General features: G+C 47.7%; 1 protein-coding gene across 5 annotated transcripts in view; it reads left to right on the top strand.

The window, feature by feature from the left end:
- TOP3A (DNA topoisomerase III alpha) overlaps positions 1-17410 on the top strand; it is a 42509-nt gene that overhangs the window by 15050 nt on the left and 10049 nt on the right. For all 5 annotated transcript variants that reach the window (XR_009210085.1, XM_032178675.2, XM_032178677.2 and 2 more), the window contains 8 exons: positions 497-571; positions 3455-3537; positions 5396-5603; positions 7165-7350; positions 7507-7636; positions 12596-12709; positions 12809-12974; positions 15256-15399. Coding sequence is in view for 4 of the 5 variants with exons in the window: in XM_032178675.2 (XP_032034566.1) it covers positions 497-571; positions 3455-3537; positions 5396-5603; positions 7165-7350; positions 7507-7636; positions 12596-12709; positions 12809-12974; positions 15256-15399 (1106 nt within the window). In the remaining variant the exon portion in view is untranslated. The remainder of the gene's footprint in view (positions 1-496; positions 572-3454; positions 3538-5395; positions 5604-7164; positions 7351-7506; positions 7637-12595; positions 12710-12808; positions 12975-15255; positions 15400-17410) is intronic.

Below are 17410 nucleotides of genomic sequence, written 5' to 3'. Positions count from 1 at the left end.
TTTCTAACTCTGTATTATCCTGAATTTTTTTTTTTTTTTAAAGGAGCACTGGGCCAAGCATGGTGGCTTATGGGAGTATTGCTTGAGCCCAGGACTTCTGGGCCAGCCTGGGCAACATAGCAAGACCCCATCTCTATATTTTAAACAAAACAACAACAGAAAGAGCACTGTGCGTGTGTACATAGAAAACTGCACTCAGGTGATGCATAGGCTGTTGGATTTCATAGGCTCTGGAGGAAGCACCTTAAGGCTTGTGAAATTGCCCTTCACAATCTTGGTTTGAGTGGGAAAGTAGTGATGGTGTCTACCATACTGTCAGCTACAAGCGACATTAAGTGGGGCACTCCTAGGCTGTCACTGCGGGCTTAACTGGTGGTGGTCAGTGTGATCTGGAAGGATTGGCATGGGCTATCCTTCCAGAGGATATCCATCCATAGGAAGGATGGAGATGATGCACTAACAGGTTAACATGGTCTTTTCTTTCCTGGCTTTCTAGGATCCCATGGCAACTGTGGTAGAGGTCAGATCTAAGCCCAAGAGCAAGTGGCGGCCTCAAGCTTTGGACACTGTGGTATGTTCCAGACAGGCTGTTTCAGGCACTGAGGGAACACTTACTGTTTTGAGGCCATAGTTCTACTGCCTAGACTGTGGCTTGGTGGAAGAAAATACTACCCATCGCCAGGCCACACAAGAAAACACTGGAGAAAGACACGGTCCTGCTTAGCCTCACTGTTTGTTTTGTTTTTGTAGACTCAAACTTCTGGGCTCAAGAGATCTTCCCACCTCAGCCTCCCAAGTAGCTGGGACTATAGCCATGTGCCACTATGACCAGCTAATTATTTTTTAAATTTTTTTGTAGAGATGGGATCTTACTATGTTGACCAGGCTGATCTCAAACTCCTGGCCTCAAGTGATTCTCCAGCCCCAGCCTCCCAAAATACTGGGATTACAGGCATAAGCCACCACACCCAACCACTGCTTGGCCTGTTAATTTTTTTTTTTTTTTTTTTTTTTTTGAGACGGAGTTTCCTCTTGTTGCCTAGGCTGGAGTGCAATGGTGCAGTCTCGGCTCACCACAACTTATGCCTCCCGGGTTCAAGCGATTCTCCTGCCTCAGCCTCCCGAGTAGCTGGGATTATAGGCATGCACCACCACGCCCTGCTAATTTTGTATTTGTAGTAGAGGCGGGGTTTTTCCATGTTGGTCAGGCTGGCCTCGAACTCCTGACCTCAGGTGATCTGCCCACCTCAGCCTCCCAAAGTGCTGGGATTATAGGCGTGAGCCACTGCGCCTGGCCTGTTGTTGTTGTTGTTGTTGTTGTTGTTGTTGTTGTTGTTGTTAAATGCAATATAACTGCATTGTATGAGGTTTGGGAAACAAAAAGAGGAAAACAACCTATGGCTTCACCGTCCTTACATAATTACTAGTATCTCTTTCAGTTTTTTAAGATGCATGTTTTTACAGCATTATAATAAGAGTAGCTTGTGTTTTCCACCCAAGCATTTTTTTCATGTTGCTACATAATCTGTGTAAATATTGCTTTAAATAACCTGCTATATGAACCTACTTTAGAACAGGGCTTCTCAAATTATTTGACCCCAGAAAGAGCCACCCTGATGGAACACAAGTCTGAATAAATCACATTAGGAGTATGCCTTCTCAGTCACCACTTAGCAGGAAAATTTGGGATAGAAGTACTATTAGAATTCACTCTGGAGTTTGGAAATACAGAACACTCAGGCTAACAAGCATGGAGGCTAAGAAGCACACAGGGACTGGTGGGCAGTGCATTCTTTGTCTTGGTCAAGCCACAGTAAATGTGTATATGTGTGGAGGGATTGCATGGGGGAAGTTATACGTTTTGTTTGTTTGTTTGTTTGTTTTTTGAGACGGAGTCTTGCTGGGATTAGAGGCATGAGCCACCATGCCCAGCTGCATTGATTTTATATAGTAGGCATATGTGTTTTAGTCCTCACTGGTTAAGTGTGCTTTAGTGTGACATATAGTCATCAGCATTGTTAGCTTGTCACCTAGGGAAAAGAACAGCTGGTTATCCCCCAGGAGGCCTCCTGCGGTTTTCACCCTCCATGAGAATTTACTGGGGCTTGGGTGGTGTTCCCAAAGTGTGGTTCTCAGACTGTGTTAGAGCAGTGTATTAGACTGCTTGTTAAAAAATGTAGATTTCGGGCCAGGCGCAGTGGCTCACGCCTGTAATCTCAGCACTTTGGGAGGCTGAGGCGGGCAGATCACAAGGTCAGGAGATCGAGACCATCCTGGCTAACATGGTGAAACCCTGTCTCTACTAAAAATACAAAAAATCAGCCATGCGTGGTGGCAGGTGCCTGTAGTCCCAGCTACTCAGGAGGCTGAGGCAGGAGAATTGGCGTGAACCGAGGAGGCAGAGCTTACAGTGAGCCAAGATCACGCCACTGCACTCCAGCCTGGATGACAGAGTGAGACTCCATGTGAAAAAAAAAAAAAATGTAGATTTCTGGGCCAGACGCAGTGGCTTGCGCCTGTAATCACAGCACTTTGGGAGGCCAAGGCAGGTGGATCACCTGAGGTCAGGAATTTGAGACCAGCCTGGCCAGCATGGAAAAACCCCGTCTCTACTGAAAACACAAAAATTAGCCAGGCGTGGTGAGCGCCTGTAGTTCCAGCTACTCGGGAGGCTGAGGCAGGAGAATCGCATGAACCCGGGAGGCGGAGGTTGCAGTGAACCGAGATAGTGCCTCTGCACTGCAGTCTGGACAACAAGAGCGAGACTCCGTCTTGAAAATAAAAAAAATTTAAAAATGTAGATTTCTGGGTAATTCCAGCACTTTGGGAGGCCAAGGCGAGCAGATTACCTGAGGTCAGGTGTTCAAGGCCAGCCAGGCCAACATGGCAAAACCCCATCTCTACTAAAAATACAAAAATTTGCCAAGCGTGGTGGTGCTGTAATCCCAGCTACTTGGGAGGCTGAAGCAGGAGAATCACTGGAACCCAGGAGGCGGAGGTTGCAGTGGGCCAAGATCATGCCACTGCACTACAGCCTAGGCGACAGGGCGAGACTCTGTCTCAAAAAAAAAAAAAAAAAATGTGGAGTTTGGGCTGGATATGGTAGCTCACACTTGTGATCCTAGCATTTTGGGAGGCCAAGGCGGGAGGATTACTTGAGGCCAGGAGTTCAAGATCAGCCTGCGCAACATAGCAGCTTCCCCGGTGGTCAGGGCCCCGAATCTGCTGGCTTCCCAGTTGAGTCCTGCACACATTAAAGTCTGAGAACCACTAGGCTAGGATCTGACTCTGCCTGGCAGGCCCGGAAATCGTTGTTGGACAGCCTTTTCAGCTGTGTTTGATAGAAGCACCTAGAGTGACAGGGGCCAGATTTGACTGAAGATGAGTTGTGTATTTGAGTTGTGCTGCCTGACCCATGCAGTACACCTAACATGCCTGTTGACCCATTTCACAGGAGCTTGAGAAACTGGCTTCTCGAAAGTTGAGAATAAATGCTAAAGAAACCATGAGGATTGCTGAGAAGCTCTACACTCAAGGGTAAATATTTTGGGTTTGGGAGTAGAATTTGAACCGTCTTTATCAGGATGAAATATTTGAGAAATAGAGTTTATGGGCTGGGCGCGGTGGCTCACGCCTGTAATCCCAGCACTTTGGGAGGCCGAGGCGGGCAGATGACGAGGTCAAGAGATTGAGACCATCCTGGCCAACATGGTGAAACCCGATCTCTACTAAAAATACAAAAATTAGCTGGGCGTGGTGGTGCGTGCCTGTAGTCCCAGTTACTGGGGAGGCTGAGGCAGGAGAATCGTTTGAACCCAAGAGGAGGAGGTTGCAGTGAGCTGAGATCGCACCGCTGCACCCCAGCCTGGCGAGTGAGCGAGACTCCATCTCAAAAAAAAAAAAAAGAAAAAAGAAAGAAAGAAATAAGAGTTTATGGGGAAAAACTGATTGTCTAGATAGCACCCAAGCTCTGAGGATTTTGACTTTGACTTCTCTTTTCTGATACCGAAAAGGTGTTTCTATATAAAAACCCATAGAGTAGATTCAGATCTTACTTTTGACTCCTCAGCCATCTCCCTGTGGCCCTGGCAAGTTGCAGACAGTGGGTGGCACCTTTAAAAGTTGTTTGCCTGTGAAACTCCTCCCTGCCCCAGTCATGTACACCCCAGCACTGAGGTCGTCTAACTGTGCTGTCCAGCCTGCAGCTATTGAGCAGTTGAAATTCAAGTTGTCCAAATTGGGATGTGCTATAGATGTAAAATATACGCTGGGTTTTGAAGACTTTTATGAAAATAGAATGTAAACTATCCCAGTAACTTAAGTGACTAATTGAACATTTTAAATTATGCCGGGCGTGGTGGCTCACGCCTGTAATCCTAGCACTTTGGGAGGCCGAGGTGGGCGGATCATGAGGTCAGGAATTCGAGACCAGCCTGGCCAACATGATGAAACCCCATCTCTACTAAAAATACAAATATTAGCCAGGTGTGGTGGCAGGCACCTGTAATCCCAGCTACTCAGGAGGCTGAGGCAGGAGAATTGCTTGAACCCAGGAGGCAGAGGTTGCAGTGAGCTGAGATCACGCCACTGTACTCCAGCCTGGGTGACAGAGCAAGACTCCTTCTCTGGGGGGAAACAAAAATTACAAATAGAGACTGGGTATGTTGGGTCACACCTGAAATCTGAGCACTTTGGGAGGCCTAGGCAGGAGGATCGCTTGAGCTCAGGAGTTCAAGACCAACCTGAGCAACATGGCAAAACCCTGTCTCTACAAAAAAAATACAAAAAAAAAAAAAATTAGCCAGGCATGGTGCCACACACTTGCAGTCCCAGCTATTCAGGAGGCTGAGGCAGGAGGATCACTTTAGCTTGGGAGACGGAGGCGGCAGTGAGCCAAGATGGCGCTGCTACATCCAGCCTGGGCGCCACAGCAAGACTATCTCAAAAAAGAAAAAACAAATAGAGTCCACATTACAGTTTTATTGGACAGCATTGTTCGTTGTATATTCTAAGAAAAGTCTCGAAGCACTGGAATTTGTCAGGGTCAGTGAGGCTCATGTGCTGCATCAGGGTTGGTCTGTCAGACTGACTCTCAGAGTGGCCAGTGACAAGCCCCAGGCTATGAGGCTGCTGGCCTTTATCCTGTGCTGTGCTGCCCCTTTTGTTTCTCCTTTGGCTTCTTTGAGGGTCCTAGCAAGAGAGCCAGCTGCTTTTCATCCCATGAGGGGGTGCATCTCATCTCAGAACTTTTCTGAATCAGGTAACCTAGGCTGCCTTCAGTTGAGTTGGCTATATCAGATGAGTGTTTGCAGGTGTTAGTGGGTGCTTTCAGTTGTTTATAGACCAATCAGAGAGCCTAGCAACTTCTTTTTCTGTTTGTTTGCCTTGGTTTTAGGTACATCAGCTATCCCCGAACAGAAACAAACATTTTTCCCAGAGACTTAAACCTGACGGTGTTGGTGGAACAGCAGACCCCCGATCCACGCTGGGGGGCCTTTGCCCAGAGCATTCTAGAGCGGGGTGGTCCCACCCCACGCAATGGGAACAAGTCTGACCAAGCTCACCCTCCCATTCACCCCACCAAATACACCAACAGCTTACAGGTTGGTTTCCCTGAATGTACTGCCTGCTGGAACCCAGAGGGAAGTGCTGAGGGTCAGTAGTAAGGTTTGAATTTACTCTGTGGGCTGTGATCATAAAAACGAGTGATTGTGAGATCTCTCTCATTTCACAATCCTCTGCCTGGCTTTGATAAAGACCACCTCATCCCTCCCCGTGGTGGGCCCCCATGTCCCACTCTTCATCAGCTCCTGCTGCTTCCCTGCTAGTCCTTCATAGGCAACCCCTGTGCAGACCCCCACCCCCACTGTGAGCCTTTGTGGCCTTCCCAGTCCCTGGAACTAGCGAATTCTATCCATCCTCCCAAGGCTGGCTCAGTTTTGGTTTCCTCCTGAAACTTTGCTGCCACCCTAGTCGTGCCACCCCCTGTCACTGCAGTTTCCCACTCAGCTCTGCTTGTCTGTCTCAGTCATTTCCTCAGCCAGGGGCAGGCTCTGCAGGCACAGGAGCCATTAGGCTTGTTTACATCTGTAGGCTTCTCAGAAAGCTGGGGAAATCTTAGTCTTTTGTTCTTCTCCTCCTTCTTTTAATAACATATATTCTTTCTGATTTTAAAAATATGGCCGGGCGCAGTGGCTTACGCCTGTAATCCCAACACTTTGATAGGACAAGGCGGGTGGATCACAAGGTCAGGAAATTGAGACCATCTTGGCCAACATGGTGAAACCCCGTCTCTACTAAAAGTACAAAAATTAGTTGGGCGTAATGTGTGCCAATAGTCCCAGCTCTTAGGAGGCTGAGGCAGGAGAATCGCTTGAATCCGGGAGGCGGAGGTTGCAATAAGCCGAGATTGCACCACTGCACTCCAGCCTGGCGACAGAATGAGACTCTGCCTTGGAAAAAAAAAATTACATGTTCATTTTAGACAAATTAAGAAATACAAAAGACTATAAGGGAGGAAAAATTGCCTGTTAAGCATGATATTTAACAATTGCAAAGATGTGCCATAATTTATTTTGCCAAATCTGTTTTTTGTGTGTTTTTGAAACTATAGTTAACATTTGTAGACATAAATATCTTTGTGGTTCTCCAGTTATTTCCTTTGAAGAAATCCTTAGAAGGGGAATTATTGGATATGTGTATAAATGTCTCATGGGCTTTTGATAGATTGAGGCTCACTAAATCATTGATTACCTAATTGAAAATTACCCTGACAAATTACTGCTTAAACGTGCGCATGAAGTTGGGCTAAGGCCACCAGGTGCAGTGTTGCTGTGTCTCTTGTATTTGAGGAGTCTCTTGCTAACTTCTTATGCTTTCATCTTGTTTTCTGCTTAGATTGGGTTTACATCAAAGAACCACTTCCCAGTCTGGAGGGGAAGATGACTCCCTTGCTTGTCCTTGCCAGATTTGAGTTGTAAGATGTGTCAACCTAAACCCATCCTCTCCCCAGGACTTGTTTGCCTGGCACTCCATCTTAGTGCAGGGCCTGAGGAGCAGTGTGGCCTCTTCTGTGCAGGACATTAGGCTAAGGCTACCGGCGATGCTCCTGTCCTTGAGAGGTGATATTCTAGGGGGAGTTTCAAACTCCTCTTTTCTTCCTAGGGAGATGAACAGCGACTATACGAATTTATTGTTCGCCATTTCCTGGCTTGCTGCTCCCAGGATGCTCAGGGGCAGGAGACCACAGTGGAGATTGACATCACTCAGGAACGCTTTGTGGCCCACGGCCTCGTGATTCTGGCCCGAAACTATCTGGATGTGTATCCATATGATCACTGGAGTGACAAGGTAATAAAAGAGTGGTCCCCAGGGAGAGGGAGGACAGTTGTGTTGCGAGCCCTGAGTTCTCTAGTGGAGCAGGACCATGTTTCTTGAAATGAGGTTATTTTTTGCCTGGGTGTGATGATGGAATCATCTGACTGCTGCACCTGCCGCTCCCTATAGATCCTCCCTATCTATGAGCGAGGATCCTGCTTTCAGCCCAGCACCGTGGAGATGGTGGACGGGGAGACCAGCCCGCCCAAGCTGCTCACCGAGGCCGACCTCATTGCCCTCATGGAAAAGCATGGCATTGGTCAGTGGCTCCTCTGGGTAACTCGCATCTCTTGAGCACTTACGGTGTACCAGGTACAGGTTTCCTCTAGTCTTCAAATCATTCTCTAATGCAGCTGCTATATCTTTATCCCCACTTTATAGTTGAAATAAGGCTCAGAGAGGTTAAGAACTTACCTAAGTTCACAAAGTGTGTATTATTAAAACCTGGTCTGAATAACTCTATATAGTCACTGCTCTTAAACCATGCACTGTGCTGTCCACATAGTAACAGAGACTTTTCCCGTGGCTTTAAGGGCCCAACTGGGAGCACCCGTTGGTCACATGAGGATTTATTGTTCTTTTGAATAAGAACAGCATATAAGGAACCAACAATTAAAACTTGGGACAGTTATCATAATATCTGTCTTCATTTTGAAGTGTCAGATCTGGCAGCCCTGAGCCTCCTTCCCATGTGGAGCATTGGGTGAGGGTGGCAGCTGTCTCCGCAAGCCTGCACCCACACTGCTTGCTCAGGCTGCTCACGCTGGCCTCATGTATGTTCCAGGACCCTGCTGTTAGCTATGGGTGACTGGATTCTTAGCCTTTTGTTAAAGCATTTCCCATAATTGCTTAGGAATCAGAAACTAGGTTATAATAAAACACTGGGCCAGAATTGTGTTATTTCCAATAAGTCCCATGGCTCAAGCTTTGCAGGTAGGGCCTTGTAACTAATCTGCTGTCCCCTCCATTCGTTTTTGTCAAGGTTCTCAAGGGCTTTCTCTGGCAAACCTAGTCCAGGAATACCCGCAGCACAGTGGAGGGGAAGCAGAGCTCCCTGGGCATGTGTTACATAAGCAGCTGCCTTACCCACAAAGGGAGTTTCTTAGGCCTGTGACTTAGGAAGCAGTGCTTCAACGGGAAGTCCTTGACCATCACTAGGACATCCAGAAACCCTGCAGGTTTAGGTAAAATTAGAGGTTCACCATCATGATTTATTTGGTAAAAATGTATGAGGGCTGGGTGTGGTGGCTCACACCTGTAATCCCAGCATTTTGGGATGCCAAGATGGGTGAATCACTTGAGCCCAGGAATTCAAGACCAGCTGGGGCAACATGGTAAAACCCCATCTTGCTGGGCGCGGTGGCTCACGCCTGTAATCCCAACACTTTGGGAGGCTGAAGTGGATGGATCACCTGAGGTAGGGAGTTTAAGACCACCAGCCTGACCAACATGGTGCAACTCTGTCTCTACTAAAAATACAAAAATTAGCCAGACAAGGTGTTGGGCACCTGTAATCCCAGTTACTCGGGAGGCTGAGGCAGGAGAATCGCATGAACCCAGGAGGTGGAGGATGCAGTGAGCCAGGATCGCACCACTGCACTCCAGCCTGGGTGACAGAGTAAGACTCCATCTCAAAAAAAAAAAAAAAAAACCATCTCTACAAAAAATTAGGTGCATGCCTGTAGGTAGGGAGTCTGAGGTGGGAAGATCACTTGAGCCCAGGAGGCAGAGACTGAGGTGCACTGAGATTGGGCCACTGCACTCCAGCCTGGGCAACAGCAAGACCCTGTCTCAAAAAAAATGAGGCCCACAAGAGTGAGAGTTTGGATAAGCACCAGGAACACAAAGAGGAATAAGACCTCATTTTTTAAGTTCTCAATCTAACAGAAGAACCAAACCAACACATTGAATACAATGTAATGGTTCTGCAGGGAGTAGGCAGGGAAGAAAATGTCATGAGTGGACTGGCATTTGAGCTGGACCAAAACCTCATAGTAAGACTTCCAGATCAGTGAAGGGCAGCCCAGTGCAGGGTAGGCCTGAGGAAGGGCACAGGAGCAGGAAAGCAGAAGCCTGCTGTAGCTGGATTGGGGGTAGTGGCCATAGAAGGTGAGCCTGGAAAGATGATCCAAGCCTGACTTTGCAGGGCCTTGGCTTGCCCAGTTGAGGGGCTTAGTTGGTGGTACATGGTTAGCAGGGAGTATTCTAGGATTTCTAAGTAAAGGAACCACGTAGAGGTACACTTACAAAAAAACCCATAATATTTTTAAAAGATTATTAACAGGCTGGGCATTGTGTCTCACGCCTATAATCCCAGCACTTTGGGAGGCCGAGGCAGGGGGTCAGGAGTTCAAGACTAGCCTGGACAACATGGTGAAATCCCATCTCTACTAAAAATACAAAAAATTGCTAGGTGTTATGGCTGACGCCTGTAATCCCAGCTACTCAGGAGGCTGAGGCAGGAGAATTGCTTGAACCTGGGAGGTGGAGGTTGCAATGAGCCGAGATTGCGCCACTGCACTTCAGCCTTGGTGACAGAGAGAGACTCCATCTAAGAAAAAAAAAATATATATATATATTATTAACAGCTTTATATACCATACAGTTCATCTCCTTCAAATGTATAATTTACATTTTTTAGCATATTCATAAAGTTGTGCAGCTGTCACCACTGTCAGTTTTTTTGGTTTGTTTGTTTGAGATGGAGTTTTGCTCTTGTTGCTCCAGCCGGAGTGGAGTGGCGCGATCTTGGCTCACTGCAACTTCCGCCACCCGGGTTCAAGCGATTCTCCTGCCTCAGCCTCCCCAGTAGCTAGGATTACAGGCACGCACTACTACACCTGGCTAATTTTTGTTATTTTTAGTAGAGGCAGGGTTTCACCATGTTGGCCAAGTTGGCTGGTCTCGAACTCCTGACCTTGTGACCCGCCTGCCTAGGCCTCCCAAAGTGTTAGGATTACAGGTGTGAGCCACCATGCCTGGTCCCTAAAAAATTTTGTTTTAGAGAGACAGGATCTTACTCTGTCACCCAAGCTAGGTCACAGCCATGAACTCTGAGTTTCAAGGGATCCTTCCACCTCAGCTTCCCAAGTAGTTGGGACTACAGGCATGTGTTGCCACACCCAGCTAATTTTTCTTGTTGTTTTTTTTTTGTTGTTCTTTTTTTGTTTGTTTTGTTTTGTTTTGTTTTGTTTTGTATGAGACAGAGTCTCACTCTGTCACCCAGGCTGGAGTGTAGTGGCACGATTTCAGCTCACTGCAACCTCCGCCTCCCAGGTTCAAGAGATTCTCCTGTCTCAGCCTCCTGAGTAGCTGGGACTACAGGTGTGCATCACTGGCTAATTTTTGTATTGTTAGTAGAGATGGGGTTTCACTCTTAGCCAAGCTGGTCTGGAACTCCTGACGTCAAATGATCCACCCGCCTCGGCCTCCCAAAGTGCTGGGATTACAGGCCTGAGCCACCGTGCCCAGCCAAACTTTTTTGTTTTATGTAGGGACAGGGTCTTGCTATGTTGCCTAGTCTGGTCTTGAACTTGCAGCCTCAAACTGTCCTCCTACCTCGACCTCCCAAAGTGTTGGGATTACAGGAGTGAGCCACTGCACCTGGCCAGATCTGCCTACTTTAGATATTTCCTATAAGGAGCCAGGCACAGTGGCTCACACCTGTAGTCCCAGCACTTTGGGAGGCCAAGGTGGGTGAATCACTTGAGGTCAGGAGTTCGAGACCAGCTTCGCCAACATGGTGAAACACTGTCTCTACTAAAAATGAAAAAATTACCTGGGCTTGGTGGCGGGTGCCTGTAATCCCAGCTACTCGGGAGGCTGAGGCAAGAGAATCGCTTGAACCCGGAAGGCGGAGGTTGCAGTTGATGGACACTTGAGTTGTTTCTACTCTTTGGCTATTATAAATAATCCTGCTGTGAACAGTTTTGTACAAGGTTTTGTGTGGATATGTGTTTTCATTTCTCTTGGGTAGACTTAGGAGTGGGATTGCTAGTTTACATGGTAACTCTACATTTAACATTTTTAGGAACCACCAAACTTTTCTGAAGTGGCTGTACCATTTTTCGTTTCCACCAGCAAGGCACTAGGATTCCAGTTTATCCACATCCTTACTAACGCTTAGTATTATCTCTCTTTTTGATTTTGCTGGTAGGTCTGAACTGCTATTTCACTGGCTTATTTTGTTGTTGTTGTTGTTGTTGTTTTTGTTGTTGTTACTGTTGTTGAGGCGGAGTCTCGCTCTGTCGTCCAGGCTGGAATGCAGTAGCTCAATCTCCGCTCACTGCAAGCTCTGCCTCCCAGGTTCACGCCATTCTCCTGCCTCAGCCTCCCGAGTAGCTGGGACTACAGGCACCTGCCACCATGCCCAGCTGATTTTTTTTTTTTTTTTTTTGTATTTTTAGTAGAGACAGGGTTTCACTGTGTTAGCCAGGATGGTCTCGATCTCCTGACCTCGTGATCTGCCCGCCTTGGCCTCCCAAAGTGCTGAGATTACAAGCGTGAGCCAGCGCACCCAGCCCTTTTTTTTTTTTTTTTAAGACAGAGTCTCACTCTGTCACCCAGACTGGAGCACAGTGGTGCAATCTCAGCTCGTTGCAGCCTCTGTCTCCCGGGTTCAAGTGATTCTCTCCTGCCTCAGCCTCCTAAGCAGCTGGGACTACAGGCGCGTGCCGCCACACCCAGCTAATTTTTGTATTTTTGATAGAGACGGTTTCAGCATGTTGGCCAGCCTGGTCTCGAACTCCTGACCTCAGGTGATCCGCCCACCTTGGCTTCCCAAAGTGCTGGGATTACAGGCATGAGCCACTACTCCCAGGCTTCACTGCAGTTTTGATTTGCATTTCCTTCATGGCAGAGCTACATTTTGAAAGGTCCCTTTGGCCACAGCTTAAAGAATGGTTAGGGTAGAGGAAGAGACTAGAAATAGGGACACAAGCTGCAACTATGGCTTGGACACATGGGGAGGAGAATTTTTAAAAAGAGCTTTGAAGCTGGAATTGACAGCTTTCCTGAGTAATGGGATGTGAGGGAGCAAGAGAGTTGAGGTTGCCATTGTGATTTCTTGAATGAGCTATATGGGAATGAAATGAAGGCATCTTACCTGCATAGGCTGTCCAGGCAAAGGAGGGGTTCCGGGGTGAGCAAGGTGCCCATGCACCACCCAGGTGGAGCTGTTGTCTGTATTACCTCAGAGTAACCAGCAAATGGCTTCCAGGTACGGATGCCACTCATGCGGAGCACATTGAGACCATCAAAGCCCGGATGTACGTGGGCCTCACCCCAGACAAGCGGTTCCTCCCTGGGCACCTTGGAATGGGACTTGTGGAAGGTAAGGGAGGACACAGCTGGCAGTGGGTAGTGGGTGGTGTTGCCCAAGTCCCTGAGGGTCTCAGGTGGGCCCTCACTGAGCTCGACTCTTTCCCTGCAGGTTATGATTCCATGGGCTATGAAATGTCTAAGCCTGACCTCCGGGCTGAACTGGAAGCTGATCTGAAGCTGATCTGTGATGGCAAAAAGGACAAATTTGTGGTTCTAAGGCAGCAAGTGCAGAAATACAAGCAGGTTTTCATTGAAGCGGTGGCTAAAGCAAAGAAGTGAGTCCTTAAAAGAAATAGAGACGGGGTCTCACTATGTTGCCCAGGCTGGTCTTGAACTCCTGGCCTCAAGAGATCTTCCCACCTCAGCCTCCCAAAGTGCAGGGATTACAGGCGTGAGCCATCGCATCTGGGCCAGTCAGAATTCATAACCCTGCCAGATTCATCCTCACCAGTGGCCTCCTGGCCTGGGGGTTTTCCACATACCCCTTTTCTTTGGACTTTCTTCTCTGGGTTCCTTTACAACTCTCCATAGAGCTTTGTCAGTATAGAAACAGTAATCGGAACAGTCTCCTTCAGTTATTCTGAACTATTGGCTTTAGAAATACCATTCTCTTGATTTAATTATCTTTTTTTTTTTTTTTTCTGCTTTCATTACATGGAGTTAGGCAACAAAGTCTTTTAAATCAGTAAACCCAAGTGCTGGAGTGTGATCCATTTGTTTTCTGGAGCATTTAGAGGTGGATATTTAGCAAGCAGCATGTGTGTATTTTGTTAGAAATGATGTGTTTTTCTACCTATGATATTGATTTATAATAAGATATATATATTTGGACTTCAGTTTCTGATACCCTTGGAATTTTTTAAGTGCTGTGTCTGTTGTTTGCAAATGAGATGACTAGTGGCTGAGGGCTCCTGGGTAGCCTTGGGATCAGTCTGGTTGTCAGGGAACCAACCTTGTGATTAGACGGTTGGGACTTTGACTCCCACTCATACCTCAGGAAGAGCAGAGGGGCTGGAGGTTGAGTTGATCACACGTGGCCAGTGATTTGTCAATCATGCCTAAGTAATCCTCCAAAATCCCCAAACAAGGGCCGGGCACGGTGGCTCACGCCTGTAATCCCAGCACTTTGGGAGGCCGAGACGGGCAGATCACAAGGTCAGGAGTTCAAGACCAGCCTGGCCAACACAGTGAGACCCCTTTCTCTGCTAAAAAACAAAATACAAAAATTAGCCAGGCATGGTGGTGTGTACCTATAGTCCCAGCTACTCAGGAGGCTGAGGCAGGAGAATTGCTTTAACCCGGAAGGTGGAGGTTGCAATGAGCCGAGATTGCACCACTGCAGTCTAGCAACAGAGTGAGACTTCTTCAACAACAACAACAACAACAAAAAACAAGCAATTGGGTTTGGGGCACATCCAAATAGCTGAACAGGTAAAGATTCCTGGAGGGTGGGTGTTTGAGAGAGGGCATAGAAGCTACCCCTTCCCCACATCCCTTGCCGTGTGCATTGCTTCCATCTGGGTATTCACCTGGATCCTTTGTAATTAACGGGTAAGCATAAGTAAAGTGTTTCCCTGAGCTCTGTGAGCCACTCGATTGAGTTATTCAAACCAAGGAGGGAGTGTGAGGAACCCCAGTTTATAGCCAGTCAGTCAGAAGCACAGTCACAGCCTGAAATTTGTGGCTGACATCTGAGGGGATTGGGGGGAGCAGTCTTCTGGGACTGAGCCCTTAACTGTCAGATGGATCTCCAGGTGCATAGTGTCAGAATTGAATTGAATTAGAGGATGTCCAACTGGTGTCTGGTGGGAGAGTTGCTTGGTGTGTGGGGAAAACTCCCACACATCTGGTGTCTGATGTGTGTTGTGAGACTGTAATAGAAAATAACAGTTTGTTATTTCCTATTCTTCAGACTACCCCATGCCAGTTGTGAAAAGGCAGGCATGAGCTAGTTTAAACTTAAGGCAGACAGACACTCCTGGAGTTTGTACATGGACCCTGTGCAGTTTTACTTTTTTTTTTTTTTGAGATGGAGTTTCACTCTTGTTGCCCAGGTTAGGGTGCAATGGTGTGATCTTGGCTCACCGCAACCTCTGCCTCCTGGGTTCAAGCGATTCTCCTGCCTCAGCCTCCTGAGTAGCTTGGATTACAGGCATGCGCCACCACACCTGGCTAATTTTGTATTTTTAGTAGAGATGGGTTTTCACCATGGTGGTCAGGCTGGTCTCGAAATTCCAACCTCAGGTGATCCGCCCGCCTCGGCCTGGGATTACAGGCGTGAGCCACCGCGTCTGTCCCAGTTTTACTTTTTAATGTGGGCTGGTGACAAGCAGAAGCATCTGCCTGTGTCTGGACTCTCCTCCCAGGAGTTGGTTTGGCGCCAGGGCCTATGGTGAGCTCAGTCTTCTCTGTCTGCCATCTGTTCTCTGTAGGAGGCCTGTGGCTCACTGACCAGCTGGTTCTCAAGGTCACACCTGTTGTGTGTACATAAGAGTGTTGTAGGTACCTTTGCAGCGATTGCCGACTGATGGGTGTCTGTCTTTGCCTTTTCTTCAGATTGGACGAGGCCTTGGCCCAGTACTTTGGGAATAGGACCGAGTTGGCCCAGCAAGAAGAGATCTACCCAGCCATGCCAGAGCCCATCAGGAAGTGCCCACAGTGCAATAAGGACATGGTCCTTAAGACCAAGAAGAACGGCGGGTCAGTGCGCTGCCTTCCACCCCTACCTCTGCTCCCCAGCACCTGCGGTGTCAGCTGCAGCTCAAAAGGCCCTGCCATTTCACTCCATGGAATCTTTCAAGGCAGGCCTGTTGTTGCCAACCTGCAGGCAAGGTGTTGGCCTAGAAGCATAGCAGGGTGGGATCAGGCCTTTGAGATGTAAAGCACTATGGGAATTCAGAGCAGGTGGGGAACTGAGTGATAGTGGGGTTTTTTTGTCCCCTGTGGATAGGACATCATATGCCCAATGTGTAACACATGGAGGAGCATGAGCTTCAGATCTAGGTGGGTCTGGGTTCAAATGCCACTTACGCTGCATATAAGCGGTGTGGCCTGAAGCAAGTTTCTTACCTGCTCTGAGCCCCAATTTCTTCTTTTATAAAATAAGGTCAATACTCACAAGGCTGTGTTAAGGGTGAGGATTTGGTGAAAACGGTCAGGACTATATAGCACATTGCCTGATGTGTTGCAGATACTCAGCAGATATTACTTTTGTTCTCTCCTAGTTTTAGTTCTGAATGGGACCTGAAAATCTCAACTCCCTTTTTGCTTTAAATATGGTAGATCCGAGTGGGCAATTTAGCCTCACATCAGGTTGTTTGAGCCAGTGGCTGGCCACTGGAGGAAGTTCACGGGGAAAGACGAGCTGGAGGGGTGGCGGCCATCATTCATCAGGTGCCATCCCTCACTGGCGTAATGCAGGGTGGTGCTCTGTTAGCATTACCTTATCCCATTCTCATTACTACCCTGCAAGGCAGGGATTTTTATGCAGCTTAGAGGGCTGAGGTGCTTGCTTGGAGTCAAGCAGCCATGGTGGGCAGCAAAGGCAGAGTTTGAAACCGGGTTTTCACTGCCTTTTTCCATCCTGCCTGGCCCACCTGGGACTGCTGCGCTCCTTGCTGCTGAATAAGAAAGGAGGTTTCTCGACTCCTCACCTCCAGCCATCATTAACCAGGCTGGCCCAAGTGAAGAGAAGGCCACCCAGGCTCTCAGAAACAAGAGGTCTATGGGCCAGACCTGGAAGCAGGTGTCAGGGCTCGCGTCACTCGCAGACAGAAGCCAGTGCCACTCTAGGCTTAGTCCAATGACTGGGCATATATTTCAGCACTTAATAAATGCTGTTGATGGGTTTTCCTTGCCATCGGTAGGTTATTGGATTAGTACTCATTGGAATATAAGGAGAAAGAATAACTACTTTTGTTTTAGCTCTGAATTCTCCAATTCTCTGAATTGGAGAATTATTATTATTTTGTTATTCTTTTGTTCTTCTGTTATTCTTTTGTAATGCTTCTCTGAGTTACTCCAGAAGGTTAGGAGATTATCTTGTGGGATTTGCCACTCCAGGGTTTATCTGATAATTTCCATTTCTGAGATTGTAAATTTCTTATTTAAATGATTGGAGTTCGGGGCTTTTTTTTTCTTCATAGTGTACCCAGGCACACGCATGAGGAATTTGTAAATTACATGCATATTGGCTAGTCAAACCCTAACCTTTCATGACTGCAAGGTGTTGAAAAACATTGGCCAGGAGAGACGGGGATGGGATGGATGGGCAGTGGGTGGGGTATAGATGCTGCAGGTGAGGCTCTGTCACAAACATGGGTTTCCATTCCTGGCTCCCGTCCCCACATGCATGCGTGTCTCTGGGCAGGTTTCCAGCCCACACCAAGCCACCATTTACTCACATGCAAACAGGGGGCCCCTGACACTGCCCAGACTTGGCACAAGGCAGAAAGGCAAGAATGTGTGAGTGCACAGCACAGAGCCCCTGGCGTTAGTTTGGTTGGTTGTTGGTTTTCTAAACAGAAAGCAAGGTCAGCAATAGCTGCTTTGTGCTTTTGGGATGTGAGAAAGCTCATTTTTCCCAATGAATTCAATATGAGTCCTTGTGTATCCAGTTAAGTGTCATCCAGAAAAGGGAATGTTGTCCTCAGTCAGCTGAGGAAAGGCTGCCTCAGCTGATAGCCAACAGCTGAGAGCCTGAGAGCATCTC

The sequence above is a fragment of the Hylobates moloch genome, unplaced genomic scaffold, assembly GCF_009828535.3.
Source record: "Hylobates moloch isolate HMO894 unplaced genomic scaffold, HMol_V3 SCAFFOLD_15, whole genome shotgun sequence".
Lineage (NCBI taxonomy): Eukaryota > Metazoa > Chordata > Mammalia > Primates > Hylobatidae > Hylobates > Hylobates moloch.
This window is presented reverse-complemented; position numbering and strand designations above follow the sequence as displayed.